General features: G+C 36.9%; 1 protein-coding gene across 1 annotated transcript in view; it reads left to right on the top strand.

Annotated features, from left to right (window-relative positions):
* The window catches only part of MAGI2 (membrane associated guanylate kinase, WW and PDZ domain containing 2), a 527,738-nt gene that overhangs the window by 415,345 nt on the left and 91,505 nt on the right, over positions 1–20,888 (top strand). The window contains 1 exon segment of the mRNA XM_009328383.1: positions 17,129–17,160. Within this exon segment, the coding sequence (XP_009326658.1) occupies positions 17,129–17,160 (32 nt within the window).

Here is a 20,888-nt window from a genome sequence, read left to right as displayed (position 1 = left end):
TTAGCCTTGCTTTGAGCAGGAGGTTGGACTAGATGAACTCCAACTGTCCCTTCCAATCTAAACACTTATATTATTCTGCGGTTCTCCATCGTTCTCACACTTGGGGGCCCAAGGTGCTAAAAGAGAGGGTCTCCAGCTGAATGTAATAAATCAGCATCTGGATAATTTTAAACTTCTTCCACAGTACTTCTCAGAGAGAAAGAGAAGTTCTTTAATCTTGTCTCCATATTACACCATATTAAATATATATATTTATATAAAACAAATATATATTTCTTTATATATGAAAGTTCTTTAGAAAGCAATGCAACAGAAAGAATGAAGACATGCTTTTTGATTTCAGCTTGCCAGATGTGTTTATTGAGATTACATGCACAGCAAACTATTCTCACGCCATAATTGAAAAACAATGCAGTGTTTACTTATTCACTATATAGCATTCCTGAGAGATCTCAATGGCTTGTGGAGTTAGCTCTAAAATAGGAACAGCTAGATAGTCTGATCCAGCTAACATTCACTACATGGACATCAACTACAACTGTTATTTCTACTAAGGTTAATCTTAATTAAGCAAGACGTTTATCTTGTAACTTGTTCATTGTATACTAGACTCAACTTTCATAAGCTCTTTTTCCTAATAGAAGGACATTAGGATACATCGCACTAAAAGAAGAACCAGCTATATACAGTTTCAGTCAAAATGGCCCTTTTTAAACAGTCATCTCGTGAAAATTAGTTGTGAATGTACATTTTTACAGGTCCTTAGAGGCAAAGAAGCTGAAACTGTTTTACGTTACATGCTTCAGCCTACCTTCCCAGGCTTGCCTTGCAACACATACAGCCACGTTCACCTCAGCTGTTGTGAACACAGGGATCCTGTGTAGACAGCTACAGGGCATCCTTCCTCATCTGAGCTGGGCAGCAAGCAGGGATGCCTGTATGATGAGGAAAACAGGCAGCTCTGTGGTGCCATTCAGCTACTGTAAACATCTAAAGTAGCTGAAATTAATAGTGTTATAAAAGAGCCTATTCTTCCCTATTGATTATTAAAGTTTTTAAAAACTCATCTACCAAAGTTTCATATTTAAATTTCTACTCACATTTGGTCAGATGAATCCCAACTTAACTGTAAAATGTCAGATTTCTAGTCTATACTAGTCAAAACAGTTACCCCTGCAATCAGTGGTGGAAAATAGGCATCTGAAGAGGATGACTTGCATCATTTTATTCAGTCATTGCTTAAGCAGCTTGTTCTCTGAGTTTGCCCGTCGTGCTCCACTGATTACAGAGAAGTCTGGCTGAGGACCTTAGCTTAGCTGCCCAGCCAGCCAGACAAGGGTACGTGAGATGAGTCCTGCCCATACACCAGAAGCAAGCATAGAACAACTGAAGGTATTAAAAAAAAAACTGTATTATCACAAAAGTTGGAATCTGTCTCAGGCCCTATAGCTAAATCTGGAATCCCACTTATGCTACGATAGAAAGTAATCTGGGTTTCTTTCTAAAAGGGAAGTTATAAATGTGGGCTTGCAGAAAATAGATTATTTCAGATTAAATATATATTAATATCTTTATTAATATTGCAAGTTTGATTATAAAATGTAATTGTTTTTATATAATGGATTTTTGTAAGGCTTTACATGCAACAGCCCCACTCCTTATTTAAAAATGGAAAGAAATAATATTAGTATGGCTTACATTGTATTGAAAAAATTGTTAACTGATTGATCTTTTAACATAATTATAAGTAGGAAATCAGTGAGGGAATTTATTTTTAATGCACTTCCTCTAGGATAAGTTCTTGGCCTTTGACTGTATTACACTTTTTATGAAGATCCTGTAGAAAACATAAAATCAATCCTGATAAAGTCTGCAGATGGCAGAGATTGGTCCATCCATTGGACAGATGACACATTACTGATAAAGAGCAATGTGGAATACTTAATAAACTAAGCATCAGCAAACAGGAAGCATTTTTATGCAGTCAGTGTAAATTAATTAAGCATCAGCAAACAGGAAGCATTTTTGTGCAGTCAGTGTAAATTAATTCCTGAAACACAGAGCAAAGAATGAAGCCCAAACTTGCCAAAGTGCTTTTGAATCATTATGGATAATCAGCTGAGCATAACATCACAATGAAAAAAGCAAATTCAGCACAATTTCTTAAAATAAAACTTATTGTTTATATATTTTTCTCACTAAGATGCCATTGGTAAACTCTGTTATTGCATTTATTATGAATGTTAACAAAATCAATGAGATCCTGTTCCAGATGATTTTTCCCTGCTTCTTAAGTTCATATTTGTTTTTCCATCTTTTTTTCCATTTTCCACATTTACTTCAAAGTTATTTTGTGACACTTCCATATACTATGCAAAGATCAAGCCTCTTGGAGTCTTATCTTTAACTAAAGTTTCTATTATTGTTAGTAATGACTTGAAATGTTTGATTTCTCTAGGATTTTCCATACAGTTCTTCATTAGCAAAAGTAATGACTGATTCAATTGTCCGTGTTCAAGGTAGATGGAAAGATGTTTCCTTAATACCCAGCTCCTATAATATGTGTCATTTCCTGTACAGACAATTAAGCACATCGTTTCAGAATTTATTGCCTGCAAGGAATCTTGCAAGCAGTTGTTCATTAAAAGCTTGTAGAAATGGAAGAAAAGGACCTGGCTTGGGAAAAGTGGTCTAAAACAGAGCTGACAGGATAGAAACCAGATAGTGAAGAATTAGGGATTCAGAAAAGGTGTTTGGGGGTCATGTAAACATTTCTCTAAGGAGCCATGTTGTAGGATGATCCTTTTTTTCAGCAAAGAGGAAGCACAGTCCCTGACCTACAACAATCTGGGTACCAGAGTCTACTAGCTATAAAACTGCTTGAAAGACATTTGTGGTTAACATGAGAATCTATTTACATAAAACAGCTACAACCATCTTCTGTGTCAACCAGATAATAGCAGTCTGATGGAGAGCATCTATTTGGTTTCTTCCAAGTGTGTATGCTACATTCCTTCCTCTGAGAAGTACCTGGGTCAGGCAGGTCCCTCTGCAGTGAAGACAGATCGCTCCTCCCTGAGGTCCTCCTCATGGAGAGACATTTCCAATGTCTGTGGGATCTGAGCAAGTGGAAGAGGACTCAGGGCAGAGAGCTGGAGATCTGCAGCCTAATCCAGGAACCAGCTGAGAAGAGCAAGGAGCAGACACATAGGCCTCAGAGGGAATGGGATGAAAATATTCTGGGGACTGGCAGGGAGTATACAGAGCTTGTTGTCACTCAAGAAGTCATTGATTTCACTGGAGACAAGGACCTGTAATGTAGAGACATAGTGAGCAGGGCAAGCTGTTCAGAAACCCCTTTTGCTTCTATACTCTCCAGCTAATCATTTTACATTTTCTCTATTTGATAACTTACATATTTTAGTTATATTATAATAAAGCCTGGTGGTTTGGGTTTTGGTTTGGTTTTATATATATATATATATATATATATAAAAATTTTTTTAAAAAGTCTTTGGAGCTGCCTATAAGGAGTCTAGGCAGTTCTAGTTCAAATCTTTGGCTAACGTGGGATTCCATCTCAGGTGGGAAGGAAACACCAAATCAAAACCAGCTACATTGCCACAAAATAAAAAGTAATTTCTTCACCAATATCCCAGGTTGGCATATTCTGCACATTGCAGATCAAAGGCTTGAATGCCTGAACTAAGGACTGGTGATGCTTCTCCCCCTGAGCTGTAACTCTGACATCATTTCTGTGGCTGTTTAAATGTGAGTTAGTAATGAAGAAACAAAATTACACAGAAATTCTAGGGATTTCAGAGATTTTTACCAAAGGGGAAAGTCCTATTACACCAGTTTTACAATTTGGGGCAATAAAACACAAAGATAATATGCATCATTGTAATTATGAAGTCAGAAAAAGAGCCCCAAATGGTAATACACTGCTACCACTTTCCTTTTTGCTATCTAAAACTAAAAAGGTTATATTTGGAAATATACACAGATCTCAAAGAATAATAGAAATAAAAAATAAATAATAGTGGTTTAGAATGCAATATAATAAGTAAGAAACATTCATTTTCTGTATTGGAAATCATGTTGCAAATTAAACCCAACAACTTTAGGAAAGACAAATTAATGCCTCTGAAATTTTGCAGGTGGAGGAAAAAATCTAGTCTCTAGAGAGTGAGTATTAATTCTGAAGTATTCACAAGGGTTTTTTTTGCTCCCCTATGTTGTCTGAGAGATAAAGAACTGCAGTGTAACAAGATACTTATTTTTGTCATTAAATCAAAATGCATCTGTTGCAGAGTGCTGGTGTAGAAGTTGCAATTCAGTTGCATTTCTAACTCATTCATACTAGGAAAGGGATGAATAAAAATTCATTACTTGTATTTGTGCACAGAGGTACCCACTTTTATTCATTAATATGTGATAACTACTTGCACACTGTTCTCTTCAGTTCTCATTAACAGTAAATAATCTTTACCAGATTAAGGAGAATTATAGATGTTCATCATGCCTCCCATTTAAGGTCTTTCTTGGTATAGCAGAACACACAACTTTCAGAACATTCGTCATGGAAAAATTGTTCAATGAGGATCTGAAGATATTTTTGTTTGCTTTCTGTTGTATATTTGTTAATATTTTCAAATTGCAGCAATATTTGCTGAATTATTAAATTCTGAGTAGCTGGACATACAATTTTGTTGAAACTAGAATGGGATTGTAATTGGTTTCCTCTAGCCTATGAAATATTATTAAGTTTAAAACACCCCCTACCAAGATTGAGTCCTAGATCTTTTAAAAAATTTCACCAAAGAGAACATCCACCGAGAAACAGAGCAACTTAGTCTAGAACTTCCAATTGCCTGATAGATCAAACACTTACTTATGGTATGAGAAACAAAGTCCTGCTTATAATAGGATAAATTACTTCAGGCTCCATGTTATCAGGAACATCTAATATTTAGTGCTTGCTAAATATTAGATGGTCCTGCTAAATATTAGATAGTCGGTAGGTATTTTATCTAGAACTTAACTAGAAATTTCATCTGAGATCTGATTTATTTATTTTTTTACCAATTAAATGTTCAATACATTCTGGAAATGCAGCTGCTTTTCACAAAAATGGCTTTAGTGAATCACCGTTCACCAATGAAAACTCCCTTTGTCAGAAGAGCAGTAACAAGCTTTAATTTGAATCAACCTTTTCCTTCCTCTTCCCCTGAAGTAGACCATTTGTTGTTAATCCTTGTGACATCAATTATATTTTTTAAATTAACTCATAAGAGTTAAAAACAAAAACAAAAACAAGCCAGGGACATATTCCCCTACAAACTATTTCCTATCCTAGCTGATTGGGATTATACACCAGCAAAACTGTATGGTAACTGGGTAAAGAGCATACAGATCTAGCTTTAGTGTCTTTTTATTTACCTCTTCTTTGGGAAACCCCAAGGAAAAAGTATATATCACATCTGATTTGATGACCACCACTGATTAATTGTACTGTTCATCCAGATTCCTTCAGCCAGCTATGGTCTTCGAGTGTAAATTCATAGTTTTTGTTCTGTGATCATATGGGCATACTGAGGTATATGGGTATACTGAGGAAGAAGAAGAGGTTTTACAGGTCCAAAGGCTACATCCAAGTTTGCTTTCTTATGCAGTAAATTCTGATTTTAAAAAAGGAGGGACATACATGCTAGCAAGTCTTTCTAAAAATGCTAATTTTTAAGCTTAGGCCAGCTGTGAGGTCCACAAGGTGCTTCATGGTTGTCAGCACCATAATCTTCTTTGTTTGACTTGTCATGTTTATGTACTGTTCCAATTTTCTCAGTATTGAGGGGTTATTTCCATTATGTTAGACATGTCGCCTAAATCTCAACAGTCTGAAATCAATTTATGTTCCTCTGAGAGACAGAGCACTGTCACAGGGAAAAAAATTACCTATTCACAGTTTTTCTTGCTTTTCCTTGTAATACATTCATTTAATACTTATCACTTCCCAACTATCTTGTCAGGATCCTTTATCAGCATCATTTTTTAGTGTTCTGTTCATTAGCTTTTTAAAGTACTGCGCAGGACTACATGTGACCAGCAGACAATCTAAATATCATAAAATTCACATCAATACTGTTCCTCTCTCATTAGACTTAAGGACACAGCCCTTCTTTATGTTAATTGCTCATCTCCAAACCTTCAGGAATTCAGAGAAATGTGACATTTCTCAACCTTTTTTTGCAAGCCAGGTCATCTTGATCGATTTATCATGCTTTATTATACTCTTTCGTGTTCTGTACTGCAATAGTATCATGCCCATCAATCATTATTTCTCTCTCATGTTTTTCTTTCAGGCTCCTATGGTCTTATGCTAAATCTTCTGAACTTCATGCCATTTTAACCATTATAATTTAGATCGCTGCAAAGCTTTTACTAATTCGGCTTTGTTCTTCTTGATAAGTAAGTTGAATACTGAGAATTACGTTCTGACTGGGTGAACATGAAAGCAAAGAGGTTTATCTCTACTAGGTACATGTCAGTGCGGATAGTATCAAACCTTCAGCAGCTCAAAGCAAAGTGAATTATCTAGAGGTTCAACCAGGGAACTGAGAGTTTACTGTTCTCTTCACAGTTTTGTTACTCATTGGACATCGGCCTTCCACTGACATCCCTTGCCAAATATTCCACTTTCCTACACTAAACGATATACTTTCACAGCTAAGACTCAACCATGTGTCTAAAACTTGAATCTTGTGATAAGTTTTGTTTCTTCTGTTAGTCTTTTCTTTCACAGTCTCCCACTGTTTGTCAATCTTTCTGTTCTACCTGAATCCCTATAACCAGGAATAAACTGGTCTCTCAAGCTGGTGTGAAGGAGCAGGAAATCTGAGAGAAATTATTACTTTGAATAACATCTGGATCCAAAGAATCAAATAAGCATGCTATTTCTTATTCCAGCTTCCACCACTGTGACCAAGTGGCATGATTACCTTTTCATTATATTGCCATCAAGTGTTTATCATTCCACCACATGGTATGAAAATGAGCCACTTATAGTTAACATACCTGAGCTCCTGACACTTCCCATTGTCACAGAAGAGATTTCAAAGGCAAATCAATAAAATTCAGAACCATGCTGACAGCTTAATGCATATTAAACACAAAATTCTGAAGTTACTACAATGTAATTTAATAATGACAGAAAGGCAGTCAGGTGAAACCAGCAGGCTCTCTCAGTCTCTGTAATTTAATTTATTTGTTGTTTTATGATGAACTTTTGTCCAGTGTTCCCAAATCTCAGAGAGATCAGGAGGAGTGAGACTCTGATCTCAGCTCTGAGCTCACTAACAGACATCCAAGACAATCTGAGATGCGCTGAGGTATCAAGAAATCTTCACTGGAATGGCAAAGTCAGTGGAAAACTCAAGTTTGTCCAGGATGACAACTGAAGCTGTAAAGCCTCCCATACATTCTGTGTCATATCTGCCAATCCAGCACAGATTTCTGAGTTACATAAGGTATGGCACCCTTGGTACTAGACCTATGGTTGTGCATCTGCGTTAAGTTCCTAATTCACAGACTATGACATCAAACTTTAGTTGTCTGAATATCAGTGTCTAAATTTGGCGCAAGTGTCTGTGTGTCCATTATAATTGATGGGGTTTCAGTAAACTGCATAAATGTAGGCATCCTATACTAATTGATATGCCCTTGGGTATTCTACCTCACCTCCCACATATAGGTCCTTTGTCACAGCTAGCAATACCATGAGGATACAATTCCAACCCAAAAGACACTAGATGGTGATGCAACTGAGCTGATATCTGGAAAACTATTCAGTACAAACAACAGAGTCCAGACAGTTTTTCAGGTCACAGCAAGGTTGCCATCTCTGTTTGGTTAGCAGAAGTCTTTCTAGACTCAGTTCTCAGCTGTTCTACCTCAGTTGCATGGTTCTCCACTACTTCCAATGTGCTGCTTTTCTGTCTCCCATTAGAGTGGAGCATTGCATTGAAAGGTCTCCCCTTCAGAAATAGTCATGGACACCAAGTGCATTTCCCTACTTTTATCTATTTTTATTCTTTTATTAGGGATTTTTCTGATCACTGTTTCAGGGGTAGGATTAGCTGATTTTCAAATCAGGATCAGGACACAGAGAGAGAAATCCTGGGAACAAGGAGAAGAAGTCTCTGAGAGTTTGGAAACAGGCATCTGAAGAAGCAGGTAGCTGAGAGAAAACATGGATGCAATGAAGGAATTTAGAAGAGGAAAAACTGGCAGCATAGATGTCAACACTAAATATCTGGTGACTCCTTTTCATCTATGGCTTAATATGAAGCTTACATATAAGCAAAGGAATGGATGTATTATTGAATATTTTTCCCCCACACTTGCTGAAGACTTTTTGTGAATGTATTTTCATGAAAAGGACTTTAGGACACTGTGTACAAACAATTTATGCTCCATCTACATTTTAACAGAAAATATTGGGAACATGCCTTGATATTCATCAAAGTGACATGTAAACTGACGTTTCTCTAATGTGCTTAGAAAGTGTAAAAGCTTAAATGGGAGCAGATTCTAAACACATGAAAGAGCAAAGACACTGGCATAGTTAGGCAGAGTTTCTGACTGTCAGAGAGCTCTGAAAATACGATGCAGTATTCCTGAAAAGTTCGTTTTGAATTCAGTAAAGCCAAGCTGCATTGTCAGACATGTTCTTAGCAAGCAGACAGAGTCTTTATGGGTATGGCAACACTCACAGACCCTTCTAGAAGCAACAGCCAGGAGCTGTCAGGACTCTGAAGACTTAATTTATATTCTAAATTATGTTGCTGATTCAGTGTATGTGACATATACCAGTCTTTTCACCTTGCTGTGTCTGCTCTGCTCGGGGAGAGTTGCGTGCAACAATATGTTTGCCCACGATGGTGCAATTCTTGCATTACTAGCTCTTGCAGTATTGAGCAGTACAGTAGGGAGCATAATCTCTAGCCTGGACACATGAACTAGCGACACTGATTTTAGCAGCAGTCATTGGACAACACACATAAGCAAAACTGGAGATTCTTCATGGAAAATTTCCTTCTGCCAAACAAAAGGTTCTTTTTCTTGTCTGTACAGAAAATAACCTTGACCTTTCAAGGTATTGGTAGAGTTTACAACCTGTGAGCAAACTTCTGAGATCTCTTTCTCCACTTGTCATGTGTTAGTACCTGAGCATGAAGACTATTGCTAATTGGGTTAGTATTTACATAAAATACATATATTATAAGCCTCAGTGAGGAAAATAACAGTTCATCCAGTACTACTTGCAGTTGTAAATCATAAACCAGGATATGGATCTAAGGAACTTTTAGTAGGAACTTCTGTAATAAAAGGCAAGAAATGAGGGTCTTCCTCCATTCCATAATATATCTTTTTCTGCTCCTGGTCAGGTGGTCCCAGTAAAATCTGGTCTGAATTGTACTGTAGCAGTATTTTCTCTATTCTGAGACATGGCTGTCCTTCAGATAATACAGTTCGCTATCAACAAGGAAATAAATCTGTAACAGTGTAACACTGTTTTGGTAATAGGTGCCAGAAAAGAGAAGAAAGTTCGTATAAAAGTGTCACCCAGTGAGACACTCTATAGGTGTTTATTATCAAACTTTGTCTGTGGAAAATAAACTACTCTTGTTGACCACATACGAAGCTACTTGTTCCAAAAATCTATTTCTCATTTCCAGAAATTGTTGTAGAGATTTTTATTATTTTTCCCAACTCTAGTACCTTTAAGCATCAAAAACTGTCACTGACAATGTTGCATTTGCCTCTGCACTATTGTAGCTATGATCCAGAAATTCTCTGCTTCACATCCAGATTAATCAGGAGATGGTAGTTTGTTGTTTTTTTTCTAGTTTCAGAAATTATTTTAAATCTCTGACTGATAAGCAATTCACAGAGCTGTAGCAGCCAAGCAAAATAAATAGCTGTATGTCCATTAGAATGTAAATTAACTCATTACTATGCCAGCTTCTGACCTTTTCTGATGGCTGTATTCTTGCTAACAAAAACTCTTTGCTATTCATGAAAGTGAAAACTTAATGGTAACTTGAGATTCTCTAGTGTATTTTAGAGGAAATTCTCATAGACGCAGGTGATCTGTGAGGGTCCCAGCTTGAACAGCAAGTACTTCTATCATTCATGACTTCGAATAGCTATCCTTTTTCTAATTATTTGTGAAGATCTGAATATTATTGAAAAATTGTTGCTTAAGAAGGCTAGGTCAATGAAACTTCATGAACTGCACAAAAAGTGCTCCTATGTATCAAAAGCTGAATATTGATTTAGTACCTGATCTCACAGTCAATTAAGTTTTTGTATCAGTTCTATAGATTTCTCTCATTCATCTCACTCTATCATCTCATTCAGTGAGATGAGATCAGGTTTAATCTCCCAAGGTACTCCTCTACCTACACATCAATTCTGATAAACATGTCCATCTGGCACTTTATGCTACTCATCAAGAAATCTGAAAGTTTGAAGGGAAGAAATATAGACTTGGACTCACGATGCCCCCAAGTCACCTGGAGAAGAGATGAGCCACAGAAGGTGCTACCCCAATGGGGTCTAAAGATCCAGCTGACCTTCCTGTGAACTGTGCCTGCTCTTTGCCTTGCACCTTCATAGAGTGATTATCTATGGGCAGGAATGTATTCGTTCTTTGGAGTCACTTTTCACAGGTGTAGTAGGCCAAAGAGAGTGAAAAATAGTGCTGATTTGGACTGGAACACTACTTCTGTAGCAGTCTCGCTTGGGTTGAGATCAGGAGCAATGGAGTAGTGGAGCATAAAGCAAAACGCCACCACAAGCAACTGCTGAGGATCAGTTTGTACCATTGCAAGTCTCTTTCAGACAAAACTGTTTAATAACATCTGGGCATGTGTATATAGCCCTAAAGAAGACAGACTTATTTCACAGTTTTATTAATCTGAACCTGCATTTGATATAACAACTGAAGACTGTAACCAGCTGCCTTCTCAGTGCAGCACAGTGCTACATCAGTTACTTGCCGTGCTGCCAGCGTGTAGCCTACTGCAAGTGAAAAGACGCTGGGTCTAACCATATATAACATTGTGGGCCTGATCAAACATGATGGGTCATTCATCTCACTCTGATGTGGGATGTGTTGTTTTTTGACCCATTGCATCGGGTGCCATCCCAACCAAAGACCAAATGGATCCTCCACATCATGGCACCGTCACTCTGAAGGACAGCTGACAACAGGACTAGCTAACTATGCTTGAAGATCTAGAGCTCCCAGTCTTCTTACACCTACTCTTTATTTTAAGGTAAATCAACTTTTTGTTGTTGATAGAGTAAGAGCTCAATACTTAAAGCTGTTTGAAAAAGAGAGACCTTTGCAAAAATACTACATGGTAATGATTGATTTTATTAGAAATGGAACTACTGATTGCCATTCCCTATACATCACCTGATATTTTAAATATGACATGACCAAGTCAAATTTTTTATCACCCGCTTGTTTTCATAAGTTTTATTTCCATCTATTTTAATTCATTGTTTCCTTTTAGGTTTTTTTACTACAGTATATAAATTAATTGAATTTATTTTTTCTCATTGATCTGGTTTGTTTTCTTGAAAACGGGAAAATATTTGAAGAATAATTGAATTAATACTATATATTTGTTCTATGTACACAAAAAAAAAACACATTATCTCTTCCACCAGTATTTTTTGAATTTTAGCTGGAGGATATTTTGCATCTTAATGAATGAGCCCAATTGTAGCTTGAGTTCTGTGAACCTAATCCAACGACACCTAGCATAGCTCAACAAAAGGTAAACGTACAGGAGGAGAAGTCAGATGAAACATAAATGGTAAGAAACAGTTCCCTGCACCCTGCTAACGGTGTTCACCCAGAGTCTGAACTCTCAGAGAAGTTCTCCACTGTCACATCCATTTGAAGTTAATGGGTATTTGACACCTCTGGAACTGAGGCCCCAGTGCAGGCAACTGATAGATGTCTCAGGGATCCCGGTAAGAAAAAGCACAGGAAAAAAAATCTACTGTTACAGTAAATTTATAAAGTAACTTTTCTAGAAAGGAAAACTTTTGCTGCAGTGTTGTCACATGGGCGTTGATAAGATGCCCATGGAGTCAGTTAATACTCTGGGAGTGCTCATCAGCCATCTGTTCGTTGACTTCCAAGCATATACGTGAGAAAGGTCTGTGCAGTGCTTGGGACAGCTTTGCTCAGGAAGCCATATGCAACAAGGCTTTTATAGCACAAAAAAAACCCAAGAAGCCCAGCGAAAGCTAATGGGCAAAACACTTGCTGTATCATCAGTGCGACAAGTGATGTGGAGGGAAGTTGACATGCCCTGAACATTGCTTTGGATTAAAAAGCTTTATCTTTGATGCTGTTGAGTTCCTCCCTGCAGCACTACCACATGCCGTCACTGCAGAAATCAAACTGTTCCCGGGCTTCAGTTTAATTATATATACACGTCTGCCACAAAGGTGAACATCATTAAAGGTCCTGTGGTTTAGCAATACCTACATTAGTTACTTGTGATTTTACAAGGTCTTAAGAACTTTTCCAGGAATCAATATAAAATAGTGAGAATAATGGAGATGGAAATGTAGCAAAAAGCACCCACATGGCAGCAGACTAACAACCAAAGGCTGGTTTTATATCACTGACATTAAGGAATATGCCAAATTCAGGATGTTTACTAAAAAAATAAATAAACAAAACAGGACTCTATCTTGCAAATGCTCTAAATCCTGTCTGATAAGCTGCTTTTAGAAAACTAAACTTTCCTAAACTAAATACTGGCTGAAGTGTAAAGCATGTGAAATCTGTAAGCATATTTTATGACAAAAGCATACTTAAATTTGTATACAAAAAGGAATAGATACAATGAGTATGACATGATTTGTCTTTTGTTATAGGATACCTTCATCGAAAAGGAGAAGTACGGTAAACTGAAGCTGGAATTTGCCTTGATCTGAAAAAAGAAAAAAAAAATTTCCCCCAAATACATTTGAATCAAAAATCTGTTTTCTGTTACTGGTGTTTTTTTAGTAAAGTTACAACATAGAAATCATCACAGCTCTGATTTCCAGGGAAGTTCATTTTGGAAGGTGGCAAATACAATTTAAAAAACAATGTCAAAAATATTTTTTCTAACACTGCTTTATGAGAGAATTTAATTCTGATTTTTAAAAAGCATGTGGTTGTTACTGTACCTTAGCTTATTTATTTAAAATGAAACAATTAAAATTTTGATAAAGGTGTTGGCCACCACCTACTGTACCTTATTACTGTTCAAGTGGTCAACACTGAAAAATAAATCATTGTATTCTCAGAACTAACTTCGGAGAAGTATGTTAGGTTACGCATTTTATCCTCACATGCTTACATGTTATATTACATTACACCAGATGGTGACCACAGTATTTTCCTGCTAGCATCTAGCTGAGTGGTGGAGGTTGCTCTTTGATAGAAACCAGTAACCCCACTCTCCTTTCCGAAATGAATTCAGACCTGTACTGCTGCCTTTACAAGGAGTGTTAATAAAGACTTATTTAAAATTAATAGAAAGATATGGGAGTCTTCAGAAGGTGAGCCACAACTTATGTGGTGAAGCTATTACAAGAAGGGATGGCTGTCAGGCACATGAGTGAGCAGAAAGCCACTCATGGGAAGAACAGGCTGCATGAAGTATTTTTAGGTGGATCTAAGTTGGCTTTTATTATTTCAAATTTTAAAAGTGTATGTGAATATGGGGGTGGGGGGTGTTTATATGTATATGTATATAATATTCTCAGCTACTCAGGTTTTTATAGAAGACATCACAAGTTGGAGAGTAGGGGATTGGAAGTTTGGGGATGGAGAAGTGGAAATCTGGAAGTGGAATAAGGAGGCTATAAGACCTTATCCAGTATGTATGCCTAGTTAGATGTGAGTTGATTAGAAGGTTGAGCAATATTAGTACTGTATTAACAGCAGCTTCAACAGAAGTTGCAGAAACTTCAACTTCAACAGAAGTTGAAAGCTGCACTCTTTGGAGAACAAATTTCAGTCTTGCCTCTAAATCAGTACTGAATTGATGCCAGTCTGCCGGCAGCTGTCATTCAGGTGAGGCCCCACTGTCTCTGGTGGGGAATACTCAGCATGTAGTGAAACAGCGCCAGAAAGTCAAGGGAAAATGTGGTGTTGTGAAGTGAGGTCAAACTAAGTGAAAGTCCACTGTTTCTCATTGCCAGCTGTAGATGTGGCTGCAGAAGGCCAACACTGCTGAGTATGCACTAAATATACATTATTAAGATACATTCTTCAGCTGAGCTTCCGAGCCTCAATTTTCTACATGTAAAAGATTTGGTCCCATACTTATGCAGAACGATATTTAAAGGTGAAAGTTAGAAGGGAGCATGCAGAATACACAGGAAAGTGCATTTTGCTTTTATGCTTTTTCATGTGAAGTTTCTGTTACACTTACAATGTACTACATATGCATTATACTCTTGAATTCTTGAATCTGCAGCAATGGTTGCATGTATTTAAATATCAGTGATAATTCTGGACATGTTTGGTTCACAACAATTATCCATAATCAGTCTCATGTTGAATAACTGATAATGCCATACCTTGTCTAAAGGTCAGTTTTGTTTAGATTGGGAAAAAGGGTGTTTAGTTTGGCTGAGAATACAGATGTTATGTGAGGCAACATTAAAATTGCCCTGAAATACATGAAAGGTATAGGATAGGGTTTACTTTATGGAACTAGGCCTTCATCTATTTAGTCTAGCACCCAGTCTTTGACATAGGTGAGACCATCTCATCTGACATGAGGAGTTGGTCTAATAGCTGAATTTAAATCTGAAGAATGGATTTTAATATTAGTTCCAAAGTTCATTACTTTTAGAGATTTTCGCTTCTAACATGCTTTTGTACACATATGGATATCCGATACTTTTTTAAAATCTTGCTTTGAATCTTTTACTTCCGTGGCATCCTATATCTGTTAGTTTTCTTAATATAATTTCATGCTGTGTGAATAAATATTGCCTTTTATTTGTTTTGAGTGTAGATGTTGTCACTTGTATGTTGCAGTCTGTGCCCATAGCCTCCAAGCAAAATATAAGTCCGTCCTCTCCTTGTTTGGGCGAATAATTGAATTTTTTTAATTAAGGGGTTTTTTTTAAATCTTCATTTGATGCATATGTCATTATTTATTTGATTTATAAATACTTATTATATTTTTAATTGATAGTAAAATTTTCTGATAACTCCAGCAAAACATATTTTTAGGCGGAAACAGTAAATAAATAGGAAAAAATGACCTTTCAGTTTGACCTGGAGTAATTTTTGCTGACAGTAAGTTATGGGAGGTGCAGCAGTACCAATGGCGAGGGGGTGTTACCTCTACCAATATTTTCTGAACACCAAATCAGGGTAGTAAGTTGATTTGAGATACCTTTCAGCAAACCTGCTTGCAAGTTTCAAATCTTGCCTTTAGCTCTGAGGGGAAAAATGCTTTTAACTTTCACTTTTATTAGCTGTACAGAACAATAGCAGGTAATAAAAAGGTAGCCATCTGCCATCCAAGAAGTTATCTAATAAGTTTCTACTACAGAATCTTAGTACTGAAGGCGATGTACAAGCCAGATCTATACCGCATGCCTGTTATTTCAGCTTGAATTTGCAGATGGAAAGAAATCTGTCTACTTGTTAAGATAGCAGTTTTTATCCAGACACTGTAGAGTCAGTAAACATAAACCTTTCCAGGATTACTTTTCCCAATATACTTTTTGTTTAAAAGCACTATGAGCTTATACTTCAGCACCACAAAACAGCCAGTGTTTCTCTGCAAACAGCTCAAGTGCTTTTTCACTGCAAGATTTTTTCAGGCTAAATGAATTAGATACCATGGCAGAAAAAATTACCTCATTATCACAGAATTCTAGGAACCTTAAATATTATGTACAAATATAATTCCTGTTGTGATTTGTTTATAGAGAGATACTTTCCCTAGTGTTCTTATATTTGTAATTTTTTTTCAAGACTCACCATAGAAAAAGAAATAATGAAGTCAGTACTACTCTTACAGCTTAATTCATTTTTTAATGAAAGATCAGCCTTCCTATTAGATGTCTCAGTTTAAGTCCCATTTCTGTTTCTGAGAAAACAAATGAACTCTTTGTTATTAGCTTTTAATCTTACTTAGGAAGGTCCACAGACTGTTTTTTTTTTACCTGCTATTAAACTGAGAATGAGTTTTTTAATTAAAGCTATGCTGAAAGCTGGTATTTTTAAAAATGTGACCCAATATCCTTTGAAATGCTTATTTTTATTTAATATTTTGTAAGTTTTTTAACATTGTGCTGCATAAGATAAGAACAGTGTTTACAATGAGTGTTTCAAATTATCTCCTTTTATGAAAAGGACATATCTGGAGTTTTAAACATTTGTAAGCTACAATAGTTGAAATTGAAAGATATCAGTCAGTCAATAACCAAGGAAAAGGAGATAACTAGTTGTGTAGAAGAGGTAGTCATGTCTGACCACTTGCTAACTATGACAAAAAAACAGGACAGTATCAAAACAAGCAACCCTCCCAAGACTTGGCTACCTTATCTGGACTGATGAAACAGTTATTTTTCTCCAGGCTTTTCTTCTAAAAAAATCTCTTATATTATTAGGTTTTGTTGATGGGATGTTCTGAATTGCTTCTTCTTAAAGGTGCGACTGCATTTGACACATCAATACCAGGTCATTTGGTGTCTTATCCAATGTCCACCAAGATATTTGGAAGTCCTTTTGTTTAGTTCTTTTAATTTCAACCTAATCCCATGCTGTTTGTAAAGTATGGCAATGATCTCAATAGCTCCACTTGCATATATATATATGCATATATATATATTTGCATATATTTTTTCTTAGAAATTATCCCCTGTGGTTTGTGTTTTCACCCCTTGTGTGGAGAGAATTTTCATATATATCAATATTATCTGCAGATCTGAATGAGAACAGGAGCGTAGACACCACTTAGCCTCCACTCTTTATGCATCAGAAAAATCTGTTAACGTTATTTTTTGTTTATTTCAGGTTTCTTTTCTCCATGGAAAACTCCAAAGCCTGTAAGTTCCCTTTCAACATTATACACATTGAGTTCATAAGATGACTATCATTCAAAGCAAATTTCGGTAGACTCTCATCTAACCCTACTGTTCCCAGCTCATGAGGCACCTCTCAGCAGTGCCCCAACTCTAGGTGAGACACCATGAGGGCTGGCCTCACTAATAAGCTCTGCAGATCTGTTGACTTGGAGTCTGCCAGCAGCAGTCTGGAGAAAGGAACATCTCAATGTTAAGACGGGTGTCAAGTACCAGAAATGCAGTGGCTCAAAAATGAGGGCTCTGGAGGAGAAAGCAGCAGAAGGCCCCAGCAATGATGCCAGTCTAGTTGGCCTTCTAGTTGGTGATCTCTTTGAAATGACAACATGCACTTGTTCTCTTTTACAAGTGACTTGAGCTTGACATCCTTAAAGTGATTGCTATTCTTTCTTGCATTAGTAGATCTAGAGCTGGAAATAGTCACACTTCAAGTGAGAGCTTGGACTAGATAACTTACTGAGGTGCCTTCTAACCAACATTTCTGTGTTTCTATGATTTTGACATTAAATCCCAAGGTATGAAGAACTTTCCTACTGTAAGACTGTAAGCAATGACTGTATTTATTCTGTTGACACCACATTATATCATTTTTTGAAGTTGTGACAACATTCACAGTGTAAAAAGAAATCATAGGTTCTATTTTTGGTTGCCTGGTTTGTTTTGGGTTTTTTTAATTTGGCTTTTTTATTTACATTGTAAAGACCTTAAAGTAGTGCTTGTCTCTCATCAGAGGTGTGTAGAGGAAAAAAGAGCCCTGACTCTGCCTGAAGGTTTCTAAGAGCAATAGGAATAACAATAGCAATATTTTTAAAGAATTTATAGCTTTCTTATTTGGGGGGGGAGGTGTGTTGAACCTGGACAACTTCACATTCTCTCATATTGGATCACGGCATGTTTAATGCATACCAAAAAAATTTTTGTAGCATGTCAAGTACAAATAGCAATTAATTAATCAGCTGATGCAACTCCATCAGACTGCTTCAGCTTGTGGCGTTTTTGATGTAAAAGGATAGAGGATGGATGCAGTACATTGGAATAAGCATTGCATAAGTTTATTTATTCATCTAAGTAGCAGGACATTTGTGAAAATAAATCTGACTATTAAGGGCTAGCTTCTTCTCACCAGTTTAAGGTTCCTGTCTGACTGGGATGTTCAACTTTTAATCTCAGGTAAAAAATGATGAAATAGAGAACTTGGAACTTACTTGTTAAAGATCCACATTCAAAGACCTCCCACTGTCAGCGTTCACCCTCTTTTCGTACATATCAGATATACAGATATATCAGCATATTGTTGATGATTGTCTGCACAGTTTTGTTATATAAACAGTATAGTCGTTCATACTCAAGTAGCACTTGCCAATAATCAGAATCTAGAGAAACAACTTGAGTGATGCAGTTTTTCGTGCAACAGTCTGAGGAAACCAGGGCTCACAGAATAATATAACACCATTGTGTGCAGATACTGTACCTGCATGCAGGCTAACCGTTCACAGCTAGTCTATTTTGGGGTAGTCTCAGCAAGAGAGTTTACAAATGATTAGCCAGGTTAAGGTAGTGTACATTCCTCTGTCTGTCACCACTTTAACTAGAGAAATAATCAGGCATAAATTTCTCGTGCCCAGGATGTGAAGATAAGATTGAAACCAAGTGCCCCTGAAGCACGGAGTGTCTGCAGACAGTCTGAAGCAGTAAGGCCAGCATCGAGAGGTTTAGAAAGCCTTCCTAACACCACAGCACAGCTCTGTAGGTCTGTAACAGGAAAGAAAAACTGTAGATGGCCCAAACCCAGGTTTCTTTTCTGCTTGGGTGACTACTGCTGCCCCCTCGCCTCTCTGGCCACACAGGGGAGAAGCACCCACCCTTCTTTAAAGCAAAAAGGGGACAACAGGGCATTGGCTAGAAGACAAGAAGAGACAAGATCCTCTCCCTGATGCAGAGGCTCAGGGATGGTGTGCACTGCATCTCTGTGTGCTCAACATCCCAGAGTAACCTGGGCTGACAGAAATTTCCTGTGGCTTCTATGTCTATAGTGCATATATTATACATATCATATGTAATACAATTTGATTAGTGCAAAATGAACTTGAGCAATGTCACAAAACCATTACCCCAACTTAGATTTGATGCCCTGCACTCAATACCATGCTTGCTCATTTCCAAGAGTGCCTTCATCTGTGAGCTAGCATTATGATAACTCACATTGCAAAACACTGTGTGACTATTTAACTAATTGATATGGATTTGGGAGATATCATTCCCCTTGTGTTTATCTGTTTATTTAACTATTTATGTTAGCAGTATTAGCCACAAGTAAGAATGTTTCGCTCGGTTTTTAACTTCACACTTGAAGATTTAGAGCTAACCAGTAAGCAAGAATTAGACATATGGGACCCAGTAGGGTTTTGCCAATTTATCTCCAGTTTCTTGTCCTTCCTCCAGGGAAACGTTTGCTCGTCAAAGATAATTATATATTCCTTTCTCTTTTTAAAGCCTTCTTTAAATATTTTAATTTTATTCAGTTTCACATTTTGAAAGAGGTAAGTGTTCTATTTCTCTGGCACTGTCCAAGAAATTAGGAAACTTTCACTTCTAGATAGACAGGGCCCCACATGTCTTTCTGCTTCATAGCGATAAAGTAGATAGTTTGGTTTACACTGACTTGTATTCTTTTTTAGATTCCTCACTGAAGGTAAAAACCTAAACATAGTTCTCCATTATTTTCCTTGATCATAAGGAACTTATATTAAGCCCAGTTCTCCTTTCCTATTTAGACATAGGGGTCATAATCAGGTTTGTTTCTGGAGACCTTTGAATTTACACTTCCATGATACAATGATACACTGTATATATGTTTATACATACCTGAGGTAATTCCTTTAGAACCAGAAGCGCTATCAGAAGTATTATTGTGACATTCATGTGACTTGCCACATAAGCTAATTTACCCAACACAGAGGATAAATTTATCTTGATATAAAGGGTACCTGAAGGTACCTTAGGTACTTTCCTGTACCTAAGCTATTTCGATGACAACTCAGGTATCTCCATATGTCACTGTATTGCACAGGATCTACGTACCTATAATGCCCTCTTATATCACATCCTAGTTGCTGTCTTTTGTATCTGACCCAAAATAAATGTGTCTTTCTATAACAACATTGGCGAATGTTGAATACAATATTCCATATCTTCATCATTAGCATTTCATAGCACTAATATTTTCCTTTCTCTACTTAAATATCCTACCTGATGCATACCAGTACATAAGAGTCATCCTATGATTGACCAAGATACCTAGATCTTTCTTTTCTTCATTGTTTCTAATGAACCAGCCCTACTTACTGCTGAAACTCTGACAGAAGCACAGCTTGAATTATAACACTGTTCTGTATAAAGAATGAGGTCCTCAACAACTTAAAATGGCCAATATCCATATTCTGTTTATTTTGAAGTATGAAGCTAAGACTGTCAGATCACCTGGGATATGCAGAGTGATAATTACTCAGCATGTTCACCAGAAGGACTCTAAAACATCTGTAGTCCACACATACTTGATGTGGAAAAATCCTGATGCTGTTAGTCATCAGAATAGAAAGCAAAGCCTACCTGCTGAGCCAAACACCTTCTGAAAATAAAGGCAAATGATAATCACAGAATTTGTAGAGCAAACTTGCTGTAAACCTGCAATC

Source organism: Pygoscelis adeliae, unplaced genomic scaffold (genome assembly GCF_000699105.1).
Source record: "Pygoscelis adeliae isolate BGI_AS28 unplaced genomic scaffold, ASM69910v1 Scaffold267, whole genome shotgun sequence".
NCBI classification, from domain to species: domain Eukaryota; kingdom Metazoa; phylum Chordata; class Aves; order Sphenisciformes; family Spheniscidae; genus Pygoscelis; species Pygoscelis adeliae.
The sequence above is the reverse complement of the archived record's forward strand: the minus strand, read 5'-3'. Positions and strand labels throughout refer to the sequence as shown.